This window comes from Bufo gargarizans, chromosome 2 (assembly GCF_014858855.1).
Source record: "Bufo gargarizans isolate SCDJY-AF-19 chromosome 2, ASM1485885v1, whole genome shotgun sequence".
Taxonomy (NCBI): domain Eukaryota; kingdom Metazoa; phylum Chordata; class Amphibia; order Anura; family Bufonidae; genus Bufo; species Bufo gargarizans.
Genome location: NC_058081.1, coordinates 502,645,390 through 502,671,756, shown reverse-complemented (window position 1 = coordinate 502,671,756; position 26,367 = coordinate 502,645,390). Strand labels below are relative to the sequence as shown.

Sequence of the window (26,367 nt, the reverse complement as noted above, 5' to 3'; positions counted from 1 at the left end):
TAATGGGGACGGAGGGGCGGAGCTCCAGCACGGCGAAAGGCCGCCGGACTAAAAAGTCGGACATGCAGGGCTTTTAGTCCGGCGGCCTTTCGCCGAGCTGCGCCAGAGCTCCGCCCCTGTTCCCATTATAGTCAATGGGGACGGAGCGGCGGCACGGCGAAATAGTGGAAGGACGGATCCGACAAGATGAACAGCCTGAAGTGGTTGTTGAGATATGCAAAAGTATAGTCCCCTGCCCCCCCCCCCCCCTTTTTTTTTTTTTTTTTTTTTTTTTTTTTTGGGGCTGCAGTGGTGATGTACCCATATACTCCCCTGCTCTAACCTTTCCTTTAATCTAATGCATATGGCCACCTTAAAGGGGTTGCCAGAGTTCTAAAAAAAAAAATTGGGTGAAAGATTGAGAAGATGTTAAAGGCTATGGATGCTTTTGGGGGGCAATTTTATTGCATTCAATTCATTTTGGTCTACTAATGGTTTTTTTTTTTCAATTTGTCTTTTATTAAAAATTTTCAACAGTTTTTCCCTTTACAGTTCACATTGTCTATGTATTTGGCGACTAGCAGGCTCTCCCTTCTCTGGGAGCTGTGGCAGCTCACATTGGAGCTCTTGTCTCTGATTCCTGACAGCTCATAAACAGTCATTTAATCCATATTCTTATCTTTAGCTTCTCTGACCGGATTCCCTGTGAAAGGAGAGCCTGCTAGTCGGCAGATACATAGAAACTGAACCATATACAGGGAAATCTAAGACCAATTGCCAAAAAATTTTTTAGTCTAAAATGAAGTAATGGAGTAACAAAAATGTAAGTGTTAAGAAGCACCTGCATGCTTGGCTGTGCATGTGTATGTTGGGTCTGGAGGAATACCTGTCAGTTGAACAAGCATCTGACTGTTATTTAAGGTGGGTGTCCAGCTTTATGATACATTAGTTACTAAGCAGTGCGTTGTACCTAATGTGGGAAAAAAAACATACCTGCCCCTCACCTCATTGCTTCTGTACTCTGACTCCTTTCTACGGTCTTCTGCTACCCGGCCTCTAAAGTTTTGGATGGGGTCTGCAACCAGTTATTGGCCTCAGCGCTGACATGTACACAAGTAGTACGTGACACAATAGTGATGTGCCGCTTCTCAATATGTTGTTACTGAGGCCAGTTATTGGCGGCAGCAGTGCCCGTGACACCATCTGAAAAGTTTAAAGATCGAAGACCAGAAGATCACAGAATGAAGCTATTCTGCTGGAGCAAAGCTGCAGGGAGCAGTATGATATTTTAATTTATTTTTCATTAGGGACAACACGCTCCTGGGGCTAAATAAAATGAGCATAAGGCTAGGGCTACACAGCGGCATGTGTCGCACGACAAAAAGGGAACAACTACATTTTTATTTTTTATGATGGTCAATGGTGTCGTACTCTGACATGCAGCAACTGAGACGCAGCCTGGATGGATTTTTTGTGACTGTCGTGTTGCAGTTGACGCATGTCGCAGTGCTATATCATTATAAAAAGTTGCACAACTTTTCTGCGACAAGAAGTGGCGTGACGCATGTCGCCGCGTAGCCCCAGCCTTAGGCTGAAAGCCCCTGTAAGGTGTATGGCCAGCTTTATTGCATCGTGCATTAAGGGAATGGAAGCCCAAATGAGTTAATTTCTTCATACATTTCCAGGATGAGTAACCGGTATCCAAAGCACTGAAGATATTTCAGAATGGTCTTTTATTTATGAGGAATGCAGACGTTTCAGGTGCGCTGACTGGGCTGACCTCCCAAAATATAAAGCTCTATGTCTGAGGGCAGTCGTTGAGTTATGACACTATTTAGTAAAGTAAACCACTAGGCCTCAGCAAAGCAAAAACGCTTCCGTTACTAATAATACAATCATCTGCATCCGTTATGAACGCATCCGGTTGTATTATCTTTAACATTGCCAAGACGGATCCATCATGAACTCCATTGAAAGTCAGTGGGGGACGGATCCGTTTTCTATTGTGTCAGAGAAAACGGATCAATCCCCATTGACTTTCAGTGTGTCTTGCTCCGCATCCCAGGACAGAAGGCAAACCGCAGCATGCTGCTCTCCATTATGAGAACGCCACGGAATGTATTTTGGAGCATTCCGTTCTGTTCAGTTACGTTTTTTCCCCATTGACAATGAATGGGAACAAAACAGAAGCGGTTTTTGTTTATATCTGTATAAAGCGCAGTTTCCCAGAACATTACATGCACGATAAGTCGACCAAACACATTGCAGCCCATGTAATGTCTTCAGCCTCGTAGGCCTAATTGTCAAAGAGCTAAAGTGGACCCATCACTTCTCCTGACATGTCTGGTTTAGTAACTAATAGTATTCCCCATAAGATAATTCTGGGACATCTTTTCTTCTGTTCCTCATAGAAATACGGATATGTCCCTGCACGCGCTCAAATTGTCCAATCAGTGCTGGCGGTGTAGAGACCCACCCTGGAATGGTAGCACCCAGTTTTTCCTTTAACAGGCCTGGCCTGCACTTTGTGCCGTTCTCCTAGTTTTCAACATTTTTCCTATCCCATACCTGCATCAGTGTTGCGTGGTTTACTGGTCAATCGCTCTTTGCTGTAAATGATTACCTTATATTGTCTCTGTGATCTTGAGATCGCCATATAAGTGACAGTTTCCAGTTGTCCCCTCTCATACATGACTTTGCGGTCATATTTTTGAAGTGACACTTTAACACCGGACAGATTATTTTATTGCCTGCTGTAGAAAGGAACCACAAGGAAAGGCGGGAGGGTGGCTGAAACTGTTGCGCACGAACCTATTTTCTTACCATGTCCGTTCAGATTTCTTAGCAGGCCGTATACGAAACCATTAATTTTAATGGGTACGCATAAAAAATCTGTAGTTACTCCGTGTGCCTTCAGTTTCCATATGTCTGTATTTCCATTCCTCCAAAAAACAGAACATGTCTTAATATTGTCCGCATTACGGACAAGGATAGTACTGTTCTAGTAGGGGCCAGCTGTTCAGTTCCGCAGAATGCACGCGGACGTCATCTGTATTTGTTGCGCACTGCAAAATACATACGGTCGTGTGCATGGGGCCTTACACTTAGATAACGTTCTCTCCCTTTTGTCCTGTGAAATGTGCCCTTAAGGCCTCATGCACATGACCGTTCCGTTTTTCGTGATTTTCTGCGGACCCATTGACTTTCAATGGGCCCGTTAAACTCGGCTAATGCACCGTTTGTCATCCTCGTCCGTGGTTCCAGTCCGTCAAAAAAATATAACCTGTCCTATTTTTTTTTTTTCATGTAAAACGGTTTGCGGACCCATTCAAGTCAATGGGACTGTGAAAAACGCGGAGGCACACAAGATTGTCTTGGTTTTTTTCCCTATCATTTGCATGGCAAACCTGACCTTTTTTTTTTTTCTTTTTTTTTTTACTTTCCTTCATGTCTGGTGATCCTCCAAAAATAAAGGAAGACAAACAAAAACGGAACAACGGAACTCCATTTTGCGGAATGGAACACAACAACTGTCGTGTGCATGAGGTCTAAAGGAACAAGAAATCATATGTTCCTTACATGTATTCAAGAATCTCGAAGGTATAAGGTTCTGAAACACGGTTCTCCATTTTTTTTTTTTTTTTTTTTTGGGTTTCAATCCAGGATTAGAAACACACATCTGCTTTCTTCTAATAACAGCGCCAAAAAGAGGAGGGGATTTGGCAACTTTGTCTCTGACTTCTTCCACTACCCTGTGTGCACGCCAGAAAAGCTAAGCCCCCCCCAAGGCTAAACTCTGAGTGGAAGGGGGCCCCTTTAAAAAAAAAAAAAAATGTTCCTTGGTATACAAATGGTTACAAAATAATCTTATGGTTACCTCACCATTCCCCGTTTCAGCAAGTGCCTGTGTCCTCCCTGCTTCTGGTCACGGCTGGTAATGCCACTCAGCCAGTCCCCAATGGTAGTGTCTCGGCCAGTGTTCGGCAGCAGGAGGTCATTGAAGATAGTTATTCCATGAGAAGTATTTCTCACCTATCCACCGGTGATTTCCTGAGAACGAAGCATCCTCCCATTGATGGTACGTTTGTGCTCTTGTCAGTCCATTGCTCCATTCACTTCTAGGGGACTGACCAAGCACTGTCTACATCAGTCCAGTAGTGAATAGAGTGGTAGTCCAACGTGCACTACACCTCCGTTCAGAGAGGGGACTCAGACCCCTCGTTCTCGGGGTCCTGGCGATCAGCGCTCCATCCCCTTTGCAATCATCTTTCCTATGGACCTGGCCTTTAATACGTCATTATAAGGGTATGTTCATGCAACGGATTAAAAAAATCTGCACCTACAAAATTCTTCAGAAACCTGCTGCAGCGTCCGGATCATTAGTTCAGATGAGTTCACCAGGCTCGTGGCACCAGGCTGTGGTCTACTGCAGATGTGGCGGGTGAAGGGAATCCATGGCGACTGATCCATTGCCCTCCTGTGTAGTCCTTGTGGAATCGCCCGCTATTCTTTACCAGCTTCTGAACAATCACAGGCGTCGCTTTATTTATACAACTAAGGCCTCATGCACACAAACGTTGTTTTGGGCCGCATTCGAGCCGCTGTTTTTGCGGCTTGGATGCCGACTCATTTACTTCAATGGGACCGCAAAAGATGCAGACAGCATTCCGCGTGCTTTCCGCATCCGTTGCTCCATTCCGTGGTCCGCAAAAAAAATATAACCTGTCCTATTCTTGTGCGTTTTGCGGACAAGAATAGGCAGTTATATTAATGGCTGTCCGTGCCGTTCCACAAATTGCGGAACGCACACGGACGCCACGCGTGTTTTGCGGATCACAAAACACACAACTGTCGTGTGCATGTAGCCTAAGGCTGCTTTCACACTCGTGTTTCGTGCGGATCCGTTATGGACTGAACTGGAGCGCCGCTGCCTTCTCAAACAGCTGATCGGCGGGGGTCCCGGGTGTCGGACCCCCGCCGATCAGAAGCTGATGATCTATCCAGAGGATAGATCATCAGTTAAATGAAAGTGCAGAACCCCTTTAATAGAAAGGTATTGTCGTGTACTATCTAATTTTCATTTTTTACATTATTCATGGGATAACCCCTTTAAGGCCCCTTTCACACGAGCGAGTATTCCGTGCTGGTGCAATGCATGATGCGACCACATTGCACCCACACGGAATCCGGACCCATTCGTTTCAATGGGTCTGTGTACATGAGGGTTGGTTTTCACTCATCACTTGTGCGGTGTGGGTACACACTGCACTCTTAGGCCCCTTTTACACAGGCGAGATTTCCACGCGGGTGCAATGCGTGGCAGGAACGCATTGCATCCGCACTGAATCCTGACCCATTCATTTCAACGGGGCTGTGCACATGAGCAATGTTTTTCACGCATCACTTGTGCGTTGCGTGAAAATCGCAGCATGTTCTATATTCTGCGATTTTTCACGCAACGCTGGCCTCATAGAAGTGAATGAGGCTGCGTGAAAATCGCATCCGAAAGCAAGTGCGGATGCGATGCGATTTTCACGGTTGCTAAGAGATGTTTGTAAGCATTCAGTTTTTTTATCACACGCATTAAATCGCATTGCACCCGCGTGGAAAAAAACTGAACGCAATCGCAGACAAAACTGAATGGACTTGCTTGCGAAATCACGCAGTTTTCACTGAACGCATACAGACCTAAGACACGCTCGTCTGCAAGGGGGCCTAAGGGTACTTCGCACGCAAATCCGCAGTGTGGATATACCAGCAAAGTGGATGAGCTTTTAAGAACTCCGAAGAGATCTGGTTTTGCAAACCTAGCTGTTGAAGCTTCCTGTTGTGTACATGAAATAAACTGATTGGGGGGGACATGCTTTTTGTCTCCTGCTTCGGAATTTGCTTCACCTGATAAGACCTGTCACTGTCACGTGCATCCTGATCACATGTGAGGTGGCATGCCAGGAAACACATTCTGGCGGTAGAGTAAACACCGGAGTTAAGAGGCTGAACACAGTCTGATTAAAGGCTTACTCCGTTGGTATGAGCAGAATTACCCTTTAGTAACCAGAGGTTGTGCCTAGTGATAATATTTCAGAAATGTGCAGCAGAGGGAACTGCTCATACCTCCCCGGGTTGTACTTTTGCTGCTGATCCCTAGAACTATTAACATTTTTTGCCAAATTGCTTAAAATTGGATGTTACATGGAACATGTTATTCCGGGAGCTGGATTCGGGTCGCGTTGACCTGATCTGTATTGTGTGGTCATATGACAGATGTAGCATTTCGTGTTCTGCGCCGTACACTGATCCACTGCCAGGGGTCATAAATGTACCGTCTCAACATTACAGCAATTAAATCATGATTGGCTAACATGCTGTCTCTCCAAAGTGCCACAATTGTGGACCTCCATAGGTCATCGTTATGGCTCGTTTCTGCAGCAATATGCATCGCCTAATTGGGTTCTTTTTATTGACGTGGAGTGTAATAGGGCATACATAGAGGAGATGGGACTCGTCACGGATGTCAACACGGACATGGACGTGTGAAAGAGTGTTCAGTTTCTCTGCAGCACTACCGCTGTGCGCATTGACATCAGTGGGCTGTCCATGTTATGTCTGGACATGATGGGTCCTCCAGAGAAGGAGACTCTTTGTATCCTCTTCTATTTACTCAGGATGCCACAGTAGTGTATTTAAACATGGGTTTTATGCTCTATCCTTGCTGTATGTTTGGCTAAATCTATAGGACTCCAATAAGTAAATTACCGTTTAAACAGACCGCATCCACCTTCTCAGCCAAATTGTTTTTAATTGTCCCAATGCAGAGATGTCAAGCCTGTGGCCCTCCAGCTGTTCCAGAACTACAGCTCCTATCGTGTCCAGACAGCCTACAGCTATCAGGGCATGCTGGGAGATGTAGTTTTGCAACAGCTGGGGGCCACACGTTTTATGCCCCTGTCTAAATGTATCTAAAATTAAAAATAAACTAGCTTTGTAATAGGGCTTAATTAAAAATTTGGGGTCTACAACTCTACACAGACCTGTGCGTCTCCATGGCAACAGGCACACCCTGTATAATGTGCCCATGCAGTTATACTTTCTTCCGTTAGTTTCTCAATTTATGTTAATGTACATTGAGTAGGTTAGCAATGTGTCGCGGACTGGTGGAAGATGGTATGACTGCAGTATCAGACTACAGAGGAGGACTTGTTTGTGGTCTGTTACCATGGAGATGCATAGCTCTGCATAGAAGCTGTACTGCCTGTATAAACAAAATGATTTCTAATAAACGCCTATTGCAAAGTTACTTCAGTTTTCATTGTAGGTGCATTGGCTCAAAATAATTAATTGTGAAGGTGTGAGGTCATAGGTCTGATGTTCTTAGGCGACAGTCGTGGTGTATACCCCAGTATAACCTCAGTGCTGACCAGGAAAACCATGCTTTAGGTCTCATTTAGACCGTATTTATGTGTCCCCATCTGTTGTGCAATTTTGCGGAACGGGTGCGGACCCATCCGTTTCAATGGGGCCACAAAAGATGCGGACAGCACTCAGTGTGCTGTCCGCATCCGTAATTCCGTTCCATGGCCCCACAAAAAAGATTGTCGACGAGAAAATGCATTTCTATCGTAGGGCTGGCCGTGTCCGTTCTGCATTTTACGGACCTCAAAACACATACTATTGTCTGAGCCTTAGTTTGATAGCTCCTTTTTTGCCTGATGTCTTGGGGTACTTTCACACTTAAGTCAGAGGATTCCAGCAGGCAGTTCCGTCGCAATCCGGATGCAAACTGATGTGCGGGTGCGGATCCGTCTGATAAATGCATTGAAATACCGGATCCGTCTCTCCAGTGTCATCTGGAAAAACAGATCTGGTAATTTTATTTTTATTTTTTTCAGATTGAAAGATCTGCACATGCACGGACGGGTCCGTCAATGCGGCAATTTTAATGATGGATCCGGCACGAATACATTTCAATGGAAATTAATGCCAGGTCTGGCAAGTGTTCAGGATTTTTGGCCAGAGAGGAAAATGCAGCATGCTGCGGTATTTTCTCCGTCCAAAAAACGTAAAAGGGCCTGAACTGATACATCCTGGATGGATTGCTCTCCATTCAGAATGTATTAGGATAAAACTGATGAGTTTTTTTTCCGGTATAGAGCCCCTGTGATGGAGCTCAATACAGGAAAAGAAAAACACTAGTGTGAAAGTACCCTTACACTTTATTTCGCACTTGACTTTTTTCCATGCTCAGCGTATGCAGTAAATTTACATAGCCTGCAGCTATGGACATAGAAATCTCAGCTGTATGTCAGGAAGTTGTGAATAAACACAACTTCTACATCTATAAAAGGCTTCTTTCCCACTGCGTTTGGCGGTATCCGTCAGTGCTATACGCTGTGCGATTCCTCAACACATACAGCCAGGTCCATAAATATTGGGACACTGAAACAATTCTAACATTTTTGGCTCTATACACCACCACAATGGATTTGAAATGAAACGAACAAGATGTGCTTTACCTGCAGACTGTCAGCTTTAATTTGAGGGTATTTACATCCAAATCAGGTGAACGATGTAGGAATTACAACAGTTTGCATATGTGCCTCCCACTTGTTAAGGGGCCAAAAGTAATGGGACAGAATAATAATCATAAATCAAACTTTCACTTTTTAATACTTGGTTGCAAATCCTTTGCAGTCAATTACAGCCTGAAGTCTGGAACGCATAGACATCACCAGATGCTGGGTTTCTTCCCTGGTGATGCTCTGCCAGGCCTCTACTGCAACTGTCTTCAGTTCCTACTTGTTCTTGGGGCATTTTCCCTTCAGTTTTGTCTTCAGCAAGTGAAATGCATGCTCAGTCGGATTCAGGTCAGGTGATTGACTTGGCCATTGCTTAACATTCCACTTCTTTCCCTTAAACTCTTTGGTTGCTTTTGCAGTATGCTTTGGGTCATTGTCCATCTGCAGTATGAAGCGCCGTCCAATGAGTTCTGAAGCATTTGGCTGAATATGAGCAGATAATATTGCCTAAAAACACTTCAGAATTCATCCTGCTGCTTTTGTCAGCAGTCACATCATCAATAAATACAAAAGAACCAGTTCCATTGGCAGCCATACATGCCCACGCCATGACACTACCACCACCATGCTTCACTGATGAGGTGGTATGCTTAGGATCATGAGCAGTTCTTTTCCTTCTCCATACTCTTCTCTTCCCATCACTCTGATCTTGGTCTCATCTGTCCATAGGATGTTGTTCCAGAACTGTGAAGGCTTTTTTAGATGTCGTTTGGCAAACTCTAATCTGGCCTTCCTGTTTTTGAGGCTCACTAATGGTTTACATCTTGTGGTGAACCCTCTGTATTCACTATGGTAAAGTCTTCTCTTGATTGTTGACTTTGACGCACATACACCTACCTCCTGGAGAGTGTTCTTGATCTGGCCAACTGTTGTGAAGGGTGTTTTTTTCACCAGAGAGAGAATTCTTCGGTCATCCACCGCAGTTGTTTTCCAGGTCTCTTGGTGTTATTAAAGCACATCTTGTTCGTTTCATGTCAAATCCATTGTGGTGGTGTATAGAGCCAAAAGTGTTAGAATTGTGTAGATGTCCCAATATTTATGGACCTGACTGTACCTCTAAAGAGGCCACTGTAGGTAGACACTGGCGTCCGTCACCCATAGTCTTCTATTTGTACGGGGCACATACATGGCAAAGCACAGTCACTATTGCATAAAGCCAAAATAAAAATTATACTAGCTCAACTGGGAAATCCTATGGCCTCCATCTGTTGTATACATCAAAAATACTTGCAGACATAGTTTTAAAGGACATCTGTCAGCATATTTGTACCTATGACCTGTTACATGTGCAGTTGGCAGCTGAAGGCATCTGTGTTGGTCCCATGTTCATATGTGCCTGCATTGCTGAGGAGAATGATGTTTTAATATATGCAAATGAGCCTCTAGGAGCAACAGGGGCGTTGCCGTTACACCTAGAGGCTCATCTCTCTGTAACTGCCGTGCCCTCTGCATTTTGATTGACAGGCCCATGGTGCAGAGGGTGCGGCAGTTACAGAGAGAGCAGAGCCTCATGAATGTAATTCTAGTGCATATTAGAGGAATTGGCACCAGGCGCTGTGAAGCTGCCGTGACTCTGTCCTACAGACTGGTAGTGGTTGTTAGACACCTACTGCCTGACAACCCATTTCAAAGACTAGAGTTGCTACGCGGTGTATCCTTACCAACCAGTCAGGCTCAAAGGCTTTCTTCACGGTATGTTGTTCTAGGGCTGCTTTCAAATTTGCGATTTTCAATTCTGGTTTAATCGGTTCAGTTTTGTCCCCATTGTCAATGGGGACCAAACTGATCAGGATACATCTGTTCCGTTTTGGTGCTGGACACGAAACCGGTGCAAAATGTGATTTTGTGTCTGGTTTGCGAAATTGAACAAACCTGATCAGGCATGAAAATCAATGTAAGTCAATGGTGCCGGTGTTCTAACAAAAATCCTAACTTCGTGAAAATACCTTACCCCTCGTGACTTCCGGGGCTGTGCGCCTCAGCTCAAGCGCACTACCACGGCACGGGTAAGGTAAAATTACAGGAAGCGCGGACTCACGGACACTGCACGTGCGCCCTCAGGGGTAAGGAGATTTGACTGTCTTTTCTCCTTACTCACACTGCACATGCACGGATTGAGAAATCTCCTTTTGCTCCCAGCACTATCAGCCTTCCGGAGGGTGGGGGGTGGGTGCAGCATATTGGGGGGCCTAACCCTAAGGCTGGGTTCAGACCTGAGCGTTTTCGCGCTGTAAAACGCTCAACAGGCAAGAACCAATGATTCCCTATGGGAATGGTTCTCACCTGAGCATTTTACAGCGCGTACGATCGCGCTGTAAAACGCCCGACGCCCCAAGAAGTACATGAGCTTCTTTGGGGCGTCTTGTCGCGCGTTCCCGTACATAGACTTCAGCGGGAACGCGCGACAATGGGCGTTCGCTTGTCTCTGCGCCATTGCAAGCGCCCGTACAATCGCGCATACAGAGCGCTCCATCGCGAACGCTCAGGTCTGAACCCAGCGTAAACCCTAACCCTTGTGAGGGTAAGGAGATTTCACAATCCACGTGTGCGCAGTGTGAGGGTAAGGAGAAAAGACCGTCAGATCTCCTTACCCCTGAGGGCGCACACGCGGTGTCCGCGAGTCAGCGCTCCCTGTAATTTTACCTTACCAGTGCCGTGGTAGTGCGCTTGCGTTGAGGCGCACATCCCTGGATGTCGGAAGGGGTAAGGTATTTTCACGAGTAAGGATTTTTGTTAGAACACCAAATCCGTTTTATTTTGTTAGCTAATAAAACGTATCCAGCGCCTATTGACTTACAATGATTTTCATTAGAGATTAGCGAATTTCATATTTTAAAATTCGTTCGCGCTTCGTTTTGGTGGTAAAAGCAGAACAGCGTTATGGATTTCGTTACCACTGACCATAACGCAATTCTATGACGGAATGCATAATGGAATGCCTTTAGAGGCAGGGGAGTCCTCTCCTGCATAACAGAAACCGGACGGATCTGTTATGCCGACAATAGACTTCTATTATGGCATCTATAAAGGCATTCAGTTATGCATTCCGTCATAGAATTGTGTTGTGGTCCATGGTAACGGAATCCATAACGCTCTTCTGCTTTTACCACCAAACGAAGCGTGAACAAATTTCAAAATATGAAATTCACTCATCTCTAATTTTCATACCAGATAGGGTTCATTAAGTTTTTATTTTTATTTAATACATCTAGATCCGGTCAAAACTGATGCATCCGGATGTGTTAAATGGCACAGATCCATTTAATTAATTAGAATTAAAGGGGTATTCCCATCATAATGATCACTGTTAAATCTGTTAATGATTTGACAGTGATCATTTTTGTAAATATATTTGTTTAATAAATTCTTACCGTTTAGGATAAAATTCATCCCCACTTACCTCATTGTTGTCATTCGGAATCCCAGTGGCCGCGCTTGCACAGAAGACTCCTCCTTTTCTCCCGGCTGGGCCACTCGCTGTCCTGAACGTGCAATCCACTGCGCATGCGTGATGGTGACTTCTTCCTGGCCAGAATAGTACAGAGCCGCGCACGCCGGCTCTGTACTATACTGGCCAGGAATAAGTCACCATGGCGCACGGCCCGGCCGGGAGAAGACTTCAATCGAGATAAAGCCCGCCCCCAGCCAGAATCCAGGAAGTGAACGGCGCGCAGTACGTGGAGTAAAGTAGCACCTGGATCTGAATACTTTAGTAATGGCACATAATAAAATAACATAGTATAGCCACTGCGTGATTCAATAAAATATGTACAGCGCCACCTGCTGTCTGTGCTTTTGCTTATTTCTCTGTCCACCTCATTGAGGTGGTCACACATGCTCAGTTTAGAAGCTGTTACAAGGAAAGAGCTGTGGCTGAAAAGACACGCCCCCTGAGCTACAGGGGGAAGAAAATCTAGCAGAGTAATTAGACCTGTGAATGGGGAGATCTCTGGGTCCATGTGAGGTACAGGGCTAGTTCTGGCTTTGTTAGAAATTGTCTTGTACTGTATGATGTCTGATTTTAATTTTTTACATTAATCATGGGGCCTTTAAAGTGCTCTACCTTTAAATGTAACCTTACGTGGACGTGTAAGACGATCAAAGATGGCCAACCTTCTGGCAGCAGGCGCATTGCATAATGGAGTGAAATAGCCGAATAACCGGTTCTTTACGTCACATCGAAGTGAAATCTCAGCCGACAAAAGCTACTCCTCCCAGGTTTCTGCTCAGTAGTTTCAGAAACAGATGATGAATATAATGTATAGGTGACACAACGCTTCCTGAGTGATGACGGAGGCGTCGGTCAGGTGCAATGGCAGTACTATAGTGACTCGCCTTCCCAGTGTGAGGAAGGACACACACGATACCGTAGCTGCCAGAGGACCTAACCCATCTATTCTTTTGTACCCTTGAACCCTAGATTATCTGTATGGATGCATAAAAGTCTAAGGCAGGTTAAAAGAGCACCTGTCAGCAGGATCAAACCCATTAAACCAGGCATTCTGATTCGTAGGGTTGACCCTGCTGATTAAAATGATATCGGAAAATCTGTTGATGTTCCTGAAAAAAAACCAAAAACTTTTTTTCTTCTTTATGCAAATATGGGCTTCAGTGCACAAGGTCTTCTAATGAACTCAATTCCTACAGACTTAGCTGAAGATCATATTAAACTGTATTCAGGATCATAATCCCTGACAAGTAAGACAGGAAGATGGCGCAGCTCTTCAACTTGTCCTCCTGGGTAATTAGGACAGGTTTTGTGTGGACTAGTAGGACGGTGGCCATTTTGTTTCCACTGATTGCGCACCAGACAAAATGAGCCATTATAACTAATAATAGGTATTTGGGAATATATTTATATTGAAGTAATATTTAAGTATTTTCATTTTCTTAATTCCGGAGAACCCCCTTTAAGCTGTTTTTTTATTTATTTTCACAAGACGGGTATCATTTTAACCAGCAAGTTTAAGGGTACATTCACACGACCGTGTGTAATCCTTTCCGATTTGCGGTCTGCAAATAACGGAACCGTGTGTCCGCATTTTGTGGACAAATGACTTCCGTATGTCTTCAGTTTTTTACAGTCCGCAAAAAACGGAAGGGAAAAAAAGAGGGAGAGAGAAAAAAATAATTATGGCCTTCAAAAATACGGAAACGGATCCGCAAAAAACGGATGACATACGGAAACCATTCCGTATTTCATCCACAATTTGCGGATCCATTGACTTGAATGGTGAGGCGGACCGATCTGTATGGACAATAGTAGGACATGCTTCATATTTTTGCGGAATAGAAATGCGGACACACACGGATGCGGACAACATACTGAATGTTGTCCGCACATTTTATTCACCCATGGGAATGAATGGGTCCGCTTCTATTCCGCAAAATGCGGAACGGATGCGGAAAAAATAATACGGTCGTGTGAATGTACCCTAACTCTACCAGGCAATATGTCTGACTTAATAGGGCTGATCCTGCTGATAGATGTTCTTTAACGTCATTGGGAAGAGAGGAGAGGGCCACCAGCAGACACTTCTAGCAGTGGCAATCTCCCTAGAGACTAAAAGTATTGGGGTGTTGAAAGTGTACCTGATCCTTCTCCACATGACCGCTCTCTTCCCCCACGGTCATTGCTTAGGAGGGAGTCGAGAGCTCGCCATACATGAGTGTTCGCCTGTCCTGCCAAAAACTGGTTCGGATGACAGTAGTCTAATGGGCATCATGAAAGATCAGTGGTGCCTTGCAGTGCTGGGGTCCTAGGTTCAAATCTGACCAAGGACAACATCTGCATGGAGTTTGTATGTCCTACTTGTGTTTGCATTGCTTTCCTCTGGGTACTCCACTTTCGTTCCACATTCCTAAGACAAACGGAGTGTAGATTGTGAGCTCCATTGGGTACAGTGCTGCAGAGTAAGGCACTGTAACAGCAAGTAAAATAATAAATTGGCATGGGGTCCTTTTACGAGCAGACCCTGATCAACCTACTATTAATGATCCACAACCGCAGATCTGTCAATAGTGGGAGGTGGATTCTTCATTGTTGTCCCAAGCTTTCATATGCAGCCCAGTTATAATGCAAGAGAGCACCTTTATGGGCCAGGTTGTGAAGTGTCTTCTGGGTAGTAGGGGGTTAACTCCGCACCGCTCTGCCGTGCTGGGCCCTTTCCATGTCAGTATTGTTTCCAGTATTTGTTCACTTGCTGGAATATGCTATGAAATGTGATCCAGGTGAACAATCTTATTTGGACAGGTCTATTGAGCAGCCGCTGCTGCATCCGTCCTGCCTGGTGCTTACCGTCCTCTCCACCTGAACTACACATCTGCCATTTCACCTGGCAGCTTGTGGGAAGCAACATGACCACATTCACTGTCAATGACTGACTGACTGTATTTCATTATTTTATTGCTTCCATGTTTACTCCTTGATGCTGCTGATCTGTTCTGCCACAGGCAGACTGTGTACAAATCAGCCTCCTTCCTCCTCTGGCAGCTAACATTATAATCCCTCTTACTTTCCGTGTAGAAGGAGTTGTCTCTGCTATATCGCCATGCTACTGCAGAGGCTCTGCTCCTTCCCCACAAGCTTTTTCTATTGACTTTTTCTATTGGCCTCAGCAGTGACATGTTCCCAGACAGCATATGACTGCTGAAGCCCATGAAAGGCTCCAGTGGTGTTTGTGACCACTAACAGAACGTCACACCTCCCAACCATGGGGGACTGGAAGTATCTGGGGTGGGAAAGGAATGCTGGTAAACAGGTGTGTTATCTTTTCTTTTTTTATGTTAAACAGCATCTGGGCCTTATTTGATTTTTACCTTTTTTAAGTTTTTTGGGGGTTGTTTTTCACGTTCGTGTGCAAGAGGCCTAAAGCAAAGTCTTGCAGTATGTAGAGAGAAACTGGACAGTGTTTCAAATGGAGTTTCCCTTGAAGTCGTGTTTGTCTGAATAGGGGCGCTGCAGGAGACGCTTGGGTATGTTCACTATGTGGTAAAACCAGGTGGTGGCCATTGTTTTGTCATCACGGCCAGGGAGAGAGAGATTTTTCTGTCATATTTCCTGTTCTTTTGAGGAGAATACGGGTGAAACGACTGGTATGAATTCAGAATTGGTTGAAAGGGTTATGGGGGAGGTTCCAGTCCTGGGTGTGGAGCACGGTTGCAGCAGGTCAGGTGTGAATGCCCTCCCCAGGGTGTGCCCACTGTAAACAACAGCCTACTTTCATATATCTCATCATTCCAACCAAGAAGTAGTCATACAGGTCATTCACTAGGGAACTACTGCTAGTCAGAAGGAGAGAAGTGGAACAGTAACCCTTAGCAGCCAATCGTTTTGCAGCTTTTATTCCAATAAAAATGAAAAATGAAATCTGATTGGTTGCAGCGCTCCACTTTTCCTGTGCAGCAGTCTTGACACTTCTCCAGTGACAATGGCCGATGTGTCTGTCATTACTGTTACCTAGGGGTTGTCAGCCATCTCTCCCAGGCTCCTGAATTGTATCTTTGCCTTGCTATGTGCAGTTTTGACACTAAGTTTAGGAAAGTTATATTGACATCAGTACGGTTGTCATTACAGCTCTCACAAGGAATGGTTGCCCATATTCCCAGAAATACCTTGCTACGGTTTTCCTACAGCAGAGCGTGTGACTGTGTGCTGCATTACCGGCTTATACGCACAATTCCGCCATGTATTTAAGTCCTTAAAGGAGTCGTGCCACTAATAACACTTACCCATTGGTTGCCCCCCCCAGTGATCAAACACAAACTACGAGAATGGGCATCCGCAAGTGCCACCAAACGACCCCATGAGAATGAAGCGGTGGTGCACGTGTTGCCTCTGTTTCATTCATTTCATTGGGACTTCCAAGTACAGTGCTGGCAGCAGTCCCATATAAGTGAATGGAGCAGAGGACGTACATGTGCGACACTGCTCCAGTCTCATGAGGCAGTTTGGCGGCACTTGCAAACCCTTGTTCTCATGAACACTGGGGGTCCCAGAGATTGTACTACCAACGATCCCCTGTGCTGTGAATGGGGGATAAGTGTTAATGTAACATAGTTTGTTAGGCTGAAAGAAGACATAAGTCCATCCAGTTCAGCCTGTTAGGCCTCATGCACATTGCCGTTGCCTGGCTGTGTCCATATTGCAGCCCGCAAACAGCGGGTCCACGATATACGGGCACTGTCCGTGTGCACACCGCATCATGGATGCGGACTGATTCAGTCGCTTTAAAGTGGCTGACATTAGCGATGTGCTAATGTCAGCAGACCCTAACTCTACTATTCTTATGCTTATTGATGGCCCCCCCCCTTACTGCACAGATGCTGATGATCTATTCAGAGGATAGATCATCAGTTTAAAAAACTGCAGAACCCCTTTAAATTTTGTTATGCAAATTGGCCTCTAGAAGCAGGGGGGAGAGGGGGTGTTGCTCCGACTCCTCCTAGAGGCTCGTTGTCCTACCTTAGGCATGCTCAACCTGCGGCCCTCCAGCTGTTGTAAAACTACAACTCCCACAAAGCTCTGCTGTAAGCTGATAACTGTAGGCTGTTCAGGCATGCAGGGAGTTGTAGTTTTGCAACAGCTGGAGGGCCGTAGGTTGAGCATGCCTGTCCTACCTCATGTCACGCTCTGCCGTCCTTGATTGACAGGGCCAGCGTTCGTCTCCTCCAGCCGGCCCTGTGTGCTGAGCACTGTACAGGCGCCAGATTTATCCAGCACACAGGCCACAATAAGCATAAGAATAGTACAGTTAGGGTCTGCTGACATTAGCACATCGCAAATGTCAGCCAGTTTATTAGGGTTAATTCTGGTGACAGAAACTCTTAAGTCTCAGCTCTTCAGTGTCTGTGGAACATGGATGACACACGGAGAGTCAAAAACACAGATACTTCACGGATGAATCACTAACCACCTTATCACGGATTTCATCATGGACACGGACGTGTGAATAAGGCCCTAGGGAGCATACTGTTCTCTTCAATAAGTGGGAACAGATGGCGTGATATCCGTGATCGCTTTTGTCGAACGGCCCTTCGTCACGACTTATTCCGTCCCGGTCAGTAGTCTTTTTCTTGTTGGATCTGACGTTACCAACGAGAAGATGAAAGCTGAGCGTCTCGTTTCTTCAGTGTTTGGAGCCGCTGAGGTAAATGTTTGCTCGGCTAATCAGCGGGCACCATTTATTTGGACTGCACAGAGCCAAGTCTCCACGTTTTGGGTCACAGGAAGTGGCTGTTGTATACTCAGCCGGTCTGAGCGCTGCTTTATATTGCCTGCAGTACGCGGCTGTTTGACACCACAGGCTCCGCACTAATGATCTACAATTATTATGCGATTACAGCGGTAATTACAGATTTGGCAGACGAGACACAACTTTTCATGTGCGGCACAGATACACAAATATATTTCTCTGCTGCAGCTGAAGAAATGGCTGCGGCATGGAAGTGTGCGGGAAAAGCAATCTACTGTAATTAGAAGATAAGCCCGGGCAATGATGGCCGCCAGGTATTGGTGCTTGTCTGGTTCCCATGTTCACATTATCCCAACCTGTCAGACTGGTCTGTTCAGGCTCTGCCCTGACAGGACTTTCACATGTGGTGGTTCTGGTGGCCAAAGCCGCTCATTATAGGGCGTCTATGGGGAAAGTTTCTGGTTTTAGGTAAATAAATCATACTTTGGATTATTTTTCAGATAACTGCTTGCTGTCTTTGAATTGGAAAATCCAGAGTCTGGAAACTCTCACAGACTTAATACATATCCAATTTTCAGTCTGCAAAAAAATGGGTACTTTCCATGCGGAACAGGAATAGGACCTGCGCTAAGACTTGCGGATCACGCGCACGGATCCATGCAATGGAAGCGTGCATGGCCCCATAGAGGTGAATGTGTCAGTCTTCTATACGCTCGCGTGCATGAGCCCTTAGCTGAGGGTTTGTTACAGTTATGTAGTATTGGTAACCCTAAGCAGCTAGGCTTATGAATTCTGCCAGCACCGTAGCAAACCATCAATGGGGAACCCAATATGTGTTCACTGACAGCAAGCAGAGATTCTGAAAAGTGTGGAAATTGCTTTCTGACACAAGCTGGCTCAGCGTATTCCAAAAGGGCACGTATAGCTGGGTGCAAGGGGCCTATGGATATGTTTGGTGGTCAGGAGCTTTCCCAGCACATACCCCGAACATGAAGTAAGAATGATATATGAACACAGCCTTCATTATGTGTTTCTGAGGAACAACCAGTATGCCTTCTCATCAATATGTCCGCCACCCGGCTTTCTGAGGCTTCTGACCAAACCTGCCTACTTATGAAGTAATACTGTGTAATTATGCCCATTTTCCCTCCAGTAGTGTGAACATCTGTGAGAGCTTTTAGCGTTTGTCGCCTTTGTTGTTCTCTGAAATGGATATGTTAGAAACGCCTGATAGACCGTGTACCTTGTCAGTGTCTTTCAGTCTGATCATATACACTAAGGTAAAGCCTGGCTTTTGTACAGCGGCGCCCTCTTGTGTAGGCTTATGGTTTTGCATCGGTTATTCGTTTTGTGCTGTTTTCATAAGCGTATGTAGATGTTTGAATTTTTCAATTTCCTCAGTTTTTTTAAGTTAAATACATGCTAGGACCTCATTATGTGAGGCTGAATCGCTCGGTTCACCTAGGAGAGGTGGGTTTAGTGGTGTACAAGACATAGACTTTCTGTAACCCCCTACTCCACACTGCTTGAGTCTCCAAAGAGAGCCACTAACGGGTGAGACACATGAAGGGTCCACTGTAGCTTTATATGCAGTCTCAGCAGAACGATCGCTACAAAGCTAATATCTTTCCAAGCATTTTGCACCTTCAAGGAATTGTCCAGCTTCTTGGACTTTAACTTTGAACCCCACCCAGGTCACGTGTGCCACTGCAGCCTATGACGGGCCTCGGTGGTGACATGTCCCCAAGTGGCACGTCTCTGCTGGGCCTTGGTGCCACTTGGGGACCACTGATGCAAGTCATTGACTGCTGTTGTGCCCATGACCCTTAGAAGTTTACAGGAAGGAGACTGTGAAAACGCTGAAGGGAGCCAGAACGGAGCAGTGGGGTGCAGAGGAGTGTGTTTTAAAAAAAGAAAATTCAACAGTCTGGGGCTGACACTCCAAAATTCCAAGGACTCACGACAGCTCTTTTAAACAAAATCAAACATCCGTCCTTCAAGTCTCTGTTCGTATATTTGTCAGAGCTGTGTCATCCTATGAGCAGAACGTTGGCTTTACTTGAGCAGACTGGCATTGAGCACGTGCTTCCACCTATAAGTGGCGCTGTAGCCCTGTTGTGTGTAAATGGACCTTCGAGTGCTTATAAGGCCGGACTACATCTACACCGGAGCATTATAAATGAATGATGAGGCTTGTGAGAAGCTGTTAAGGACATTTTAAAGTGATGCAATGTAAATGGTTCCTGGAAACCTGGCTTATTGCATCCTCTCTTCAGCCCTCACTTTCCAGGAATATCTAGTCACTCCACACACCACAAGATTACCATCCGTCTGCTGGGACCAGCAGCCACATATCACACAATCACTGGCCGGCATTGTATAAAAATATTAATAACGGCTAATGCAAGAACTAGACCCGTTCTTCAGAGATCTATTATGGAGGTCCAAAAGGTTTTGATTGGTCACAGGTGATAATGATGATTAGGCCCCATGCACACGACCACAGTTTTGATCTGCATCCGATTCGCATGTTTTGCAGATCTGATTGGGACCTATTCATTTCATGTCCAATTCTGGGCTTGCAGAATGGGAAAGTGGGGTATGCACATGGCCAGTATCTGTGTTTTGCAGATCCACAAAAACGGACATGGTCGTGTGCATGGGGCCTTATTCTGATGAATCTATGATCTAGAACATCCACTAATAGAGAGGGAACTTTTGCTGAGTTCATCCTGGTCATGACTAAAATACCAAAACCGCAGTGAAGACTGACACAGGAGAAGACAAGTATAAGGGGGGGGGGGGGGGGGGGAGTCGGGTGTTGCACTCTGAGATTTGAGTAAATTTATGGGAAAACTCTCAACATCTCTGATTGTAGATTCAGAGAATGTTTGGAAAAAGTGCAAGTACATTGCGTATGGTGATGGATAGAACCAATGGAGCTGCTATTGTGGCTTAAACACAAGCCAGCCTACCTTATACTTCTTATGGCCTACAAGATTTCTTTTCCATTCCCATCCAAAGCCAGAATTATTTTGGCTTCCTGCAGTGCATTGTGGGAGGTTAGCTGACACTCAGCCAGTCATCACTGAGCTATTAGGACACATTTTTGATTGTAATTCAAATTTGGAGGCGATTGGATTATACGTTTTTAAACTTTCAGAAAAGAGTAATTAAAAATGTCTTTGCTTTACTTATTTGGTACCTATTTTAACTGAAATCTGAATAAAGGGGTTCTCCGCGAATGATGTAAAATGGCCTCTAGGAACCTGCCCTAGAATGTGAGCAGGACTGGTTGCCTTCACTTTCAGAGTTGCCTAGGGGGTGAAGAGCTGGGAACTTACCACACACTAGGCTCTGGCACCTGCATATACTACATATGGGTGAGTTTTCCTGTCAGGCTGCTCAGCCATGATGGCATATCGTAGGCAGGATCACATCATTACCACCTATTGTAGTACAGCAGTGTAGTGAGGTCCAACCTCCTTCCCTCCTCTAGGCAGCTCTGCAAGGGGTGGCCATAAGTCCTGCTCTCATTCTAGGACAGGTTGTTGGTGGGCATTTTAAATAATTTCCAGAGAACCCCCTTTAAACATGGTAATACACAGGAGATCTATTATATTAGAACCCCTTTATTCACCCCCTGACCCTGGTAATCAGGGGTTCCCTTCAGGTTAGCCATGCTGTTTATGAGCATGTATGCCTATTATATGTATATGTAAGTACTATGTCTGCGCTGATTGTTAGGCTTGACCAGATTCATGGAACCTGTCTTTGCCCATAGCAACCAATCACAGTACAGATTTCATTTTTTTTAAATCGGAAGCAAAAAGCGTACTGTGATTGGTTGCACAATGCAGACAGTATTGCTTTTAGACCCCCCTTCTTTCTTCACCAAGGCAATCATACTGCCATTTAGATCTGTGTGTGAGGGTGCCCAGGGGCTCGTGTGAAATCCTATGCTGGCAGGCCGGCTCTGTTTCTGTGGCTGGGGCATGCTGTATTGCTCCTGACATGCCTGGGTTATATAGTAATATATGGAGCGGATATGGCCCAGTGTAATGAAGCTTGGTGTATTGCTAATAATTTATCTTCCTTGCAGTCAGAGGTTTCCCGCAAGGCATGCTTGTCTCAGGTTCAGACGCTGAATGTGCTTACATACAGAAAAACCTTGTCAGTTGTGTGGGTCTCCCACAGTGCGGAGGGTTTACTAGTCTCCCAGAACAGGGTCAGAATCCATATGCTCAGGAGCCCACTTGTTCGCCCCCCCTCTTTTATTTTCAGTCCACCATTTGATTTATTTCCTGTCACATGAAACTAATTCTTTGCGACGTGAAGCTGAGGGGGTGCCAAAGAACTGCCATTGCAGCCTGCTCCTTCCTAACCCCCCAAAAATCTCCACATGATTTCCTACCAAGAGGCCCCAACTAACCCACGAGGTTAGCGCCTCCCTTCTACTTAGCTGTGTATCCTCCAATATCACATCCGTATCAATCACGCAAGGTTTTATGCTAACAAGGTCCTCAGCCTCCTCCCAACAAGTCCTCCACATCTGGACGTAAATTCCTTCCTTGCACTGAGGTCACCGGGACCCTGGGTATGGCACAGAATGAGGCCTGAGCTTTACATGGGAAAGGAAGAGAAGGCCTGGGGTCCCCTCCTTCCAAGATGTGTTTTGGATTTAATTGCTTTGGATTAAAGCCACATACAGTTTGGTTTTCTTAACTCCATGTCCGCTGGGTGATCTTAACACTATGAGAATCTGGTAGTCCTCGGTTTGTCATTTTCTGCCAGGTTCTTACCAACTCTGTTCAGCTCTTTCTTATTATCTCTGTCTCGGGGAAAGCTGGGTGGCAACTAAACCATTATCATGTAGCTTCATGACTCCTGAACAGTACTTCTGCCTAGTAGCGCAGTGATACATCCTCGGTTCTCATATGAGTGCAATCATCGATGTGGACACCTAAATCATTGTTTGTGGGCAGCAGATCATCCCGTGTAAACGGCGATCTGCTGCTCAGAAACAATGAATCTGTACGAGTCATCCCACACCCTCATACAGTGGAGGTGATGGCTGCATGTAAATGTAGCTCTCGCCTCCTCAGACAAGCAGGCAATTATTGGGAAGGAATGGCTCTTTCCAATAATTGTCAGCACATGGAAATGCGCCAATAGACAGTCTAAAGATGCTCCAGAGAGTAAGGGCTCATTAAGACTGCGATATCTTGCCATCAGCCCCCAAAAGATTCGGACAGCACTCCGTTCCACGTCCCCGCAAAACAAATAAAACATGTCCTATACTTGTCTGTAAAAATCAGGACGTGGCCCCATTGACGTCTATGGGTCCCCAAAACTGCGGAATGCAACCTGTATTTTTGCGGACATTTTGAATTGACCGCAAAAAAACGGATCCACATTTTTGTGGACCGCAGAAGACATACGGCCGGCTGAATGACATTGTTCAGCGGAGAAGACAGAAGTTTACCCTTATTGAATGGGCTTGATCCTCATGTACATTTACAGCACAAATCTGAGCGTCGGCCTTGGAAATCTGTTGCGGATCCTGTAGTAAATGTGTGTCCGACTTATCGAGATATTAATAAGCCCACATGACAAGTTTTTATTCATCACTTAAGGGGGTTGTCTCTTTAGGACATATGGACCTCATTGTGGCAGGGTTCTCCTGATTGATCCCCCCGCTATCAGCTAGAATGAAGAGCTGCTTCCTCTGGAGGACCATACGACCATGTGTGAATGAGCGGTGTGCAATACCACCTTCTTCCTGCAGGGGCCACCATGGCTAGTTGACCCCGTGGCGATAGTCAGCGGGTCCTCATTTAGAAAAGGGGCCGTCCACCCGTTTCTTCTTAGATGAGCACTGTTGTTGCTGTCCTCTAGTACAGATACTTGGCTACAAGTTGTGTGTTCATTACTGTGTAGCAGTCCTTGCCAGTGAGAGCGGAGTACTGTGCCTCTACGGGCATCCTGCTACCCTAAATCTCCACCTCCGCAGTATGATCGTTTTATTCTGACCACAAGCCATTTATGCTGGTTTATTTCCAAGGGTGATGTGATCCCTGGTCTCATTTGTATTCAAGCTCCTAATAGAATAGGAGGGGAAGAGCCTCCTCTCCGCCAAGTGAAATGCATTTTCAGGTGTCCTTAGGGTATCTGCAGTACTAAGTGCGTCCCGTCCCCGTGCTGTAGAGGCAGCTCATTAAGGAGCCCAGCGGTGTCATTATTAAGTCTCTGTGTGCGGCTCAGGACTAATGCTAATCACCGGTGTTTTCTCTCTCTTTTATTTTTATTTTTTTTATTTGCAGCACCAATGTGGTGATGAATTATTCAGAGATCGAGTCTAAGGTTCGAGAGGCGACCAACGATGACCCCTGGGGACCTTCTGGGCAGCTCATGGGAGAGATAGCCAAGTAAGTAATGGCTGATTTCCCGCGAGGAGGGAGACAATTCTTACTAGCTGCAACTACTTGTGGAGATGGAGGGCAGAAGCAGGAAACTTTCTTCACCCGTATACTCTGTGCATAGAATAGAAATGCTCTTCTTGTTTAGTCTGACAGGTTGGGCTGATCCTGATGTCTTCCAGACATTGAGTGTACTTCAGTTTACCTGCCGTGTGTTCATCCCGCATGCTCCACATATTTCATGTAGTCAGTCATTATGTCATAGGTACATGTTGTTGTTTGTAGTCCAATATCATGTGTTTTAGGGCTCATGCACACAAACGTATTTTCTTTCCGCGTCGGTTCCGGTTAGTTTTGCGGACCATATGCGGAACCATTCATTTTAATGCGTCTGCAAAAAAACGGAAGTTACTCCGTGTGCATTATGTTTCCGTATGTCCATTCTGCAAAGAAATAGAACATGTCCTATTATTGTCCGCATTACAGACAAGGATAGGACTGTTCTAGTAGGGGCCAACTGTTCCGTTCCGCAAAATACGGAATGCACATAGACGTCATCTGTATTTTTTGCGGACAGCAAAATACATACACTCGTGTGCATGAGCCCTTATGCAGATTGGGACAACAATGTTCTTGCATATCCTAACATTCCTATACTATTAAAGGGGTACCCTGTACCCACAGCGCATTAACAGGACAGTTGCAGAGCTGTATCTTGTACCTGTGTGTACATGGTGCGACCAGGGATATTTGTATCCACTGGAAGGACACTATGAAGTTTCTCATTGAATGACAGCAAGTAGGAATGGCATCTAGTCCCAATGTGAATGGAGCCTTAAAGGGGTTATGCAGCCCTTTACTAGAGGTGGCCTATCCACAGGCTAGGCCAGGGATGCTTAACCTGCCGCCCTCTAGATGATTTTGCAACATCTGGAGGGCAGCAGTTTGAGCATCCCTGGGCTAGGTCATCACTATCTGGTAGGCGGGAGTTGACAAGCCTTGTCCCTGATCAGTTTTTCTGCAGCACCAGAACTACACAGCTCCATCCGTGGACGGAGCTGGTTACTGCAGCACTGCTGCCATTTACTTCACTAGTGTGTGGTTCTGAGCCACTGTAGAACAGCTGATTGGTGGGTGGGTTGATCAGATGATCAGATAGTGATGTCCTAACGGTTAGGACATCACTATCTGATCCATCTATTCAACCCACCCACCGATCAGCTGTTCTGCAGTGGCTCAGAACCACACACTAGTGAAGTAAATGGCAGCAGGTTAGGACCTAACCTAAGGATAGGCCATTACTTTTAAAGGCTTGGACAACCCCTTTAAAGGGGTTGTGCCAAGATGTAATCGTATTACCTATCGGAGATCGCAGGGTGCTGTACTCTACTTCTCTTTGAGAGTCCCATAGAAATGAATGGAACGGCAATGCAAACACTCAACCAGTCATGCAGGAGGACACAGTATCTGTCGTGGATTTCACCCGTTACAATGGGTGAATTGTGTAGCAAATCCACATTGTTCCTGCACTGCAGCAAAGGCCACACACCTTGGTGCACATTTTGCGATTGCCAATTTCAGCCCGATTCTCTGTGGGTTTTCTGTAAATCTGTAGCAGGCTCACCATGTGTGACCGTAGCCTTAACCCTTATTCCTGATCACTCACAGATTTGGCTAGAGCCGCTTGGTAAAATAACCCTATGGGGGAAATAAAACATACAGCATCTGTGTCTGTAATGCCCCAATGCCAGTGGTTCTCCAGAACAAGGGCTTGTCATCTTTGCCTAATGGGGCAATCCTGATTGAATTAGGCTAAACCGCATACAGACTATGTAGCAGTGCAAATGGCATCCTCTGCAGAATCCGAGGAACAGTGTTTTTTTCCAACATGTATTTCTACCATGTGAACATGCCCTTAAGTTTGAGATAGTGGGGAAGCTCTTTTTTTCCCTGATCTCTATATATCATGCCCATGTACCCTTGAAGATTAGACTGCTTTCACTTAGAACTTGCAGACATTTGGGTTTTAGGGGGTTCTCTTCTATGAACAATCCCTACTTCTTAAAAAAGCAATAGCAAAGTGTTTCCACCGTGATGAGACCCCCTTAGAGTCATCAGTTATCTGTGGGAAAATCTGGCATTGTGTTCAGTTTACCTGCAGCGCCACCACAGGGGAAATTAAGTATTACACATTGCATA

General features: G+C 45.5%; 1 protein-coding gene across 1 annotated transcript in view; it reads left to right on the top strand.

Moving 5' to 3' along the window:
• The window catches only part of CLINT1 (clathrin interactor 1), a 74,147-nt gene that overhangs the window by 12,944 nt on the left and 34,836 nt on the right, over positions 1-26,367 (top strand). Inside the window, exon 2 of the mRNA XM_044281253.1 lies at positions 24,073-24,177. Within this exon, the coding sequence (XP_044137188.1) occupies positions 24,073-24,177 (105 nt within the window). The remainder of the gene's footprint in view (positions 1-24,072; positions 24,178-26,367) is intronic.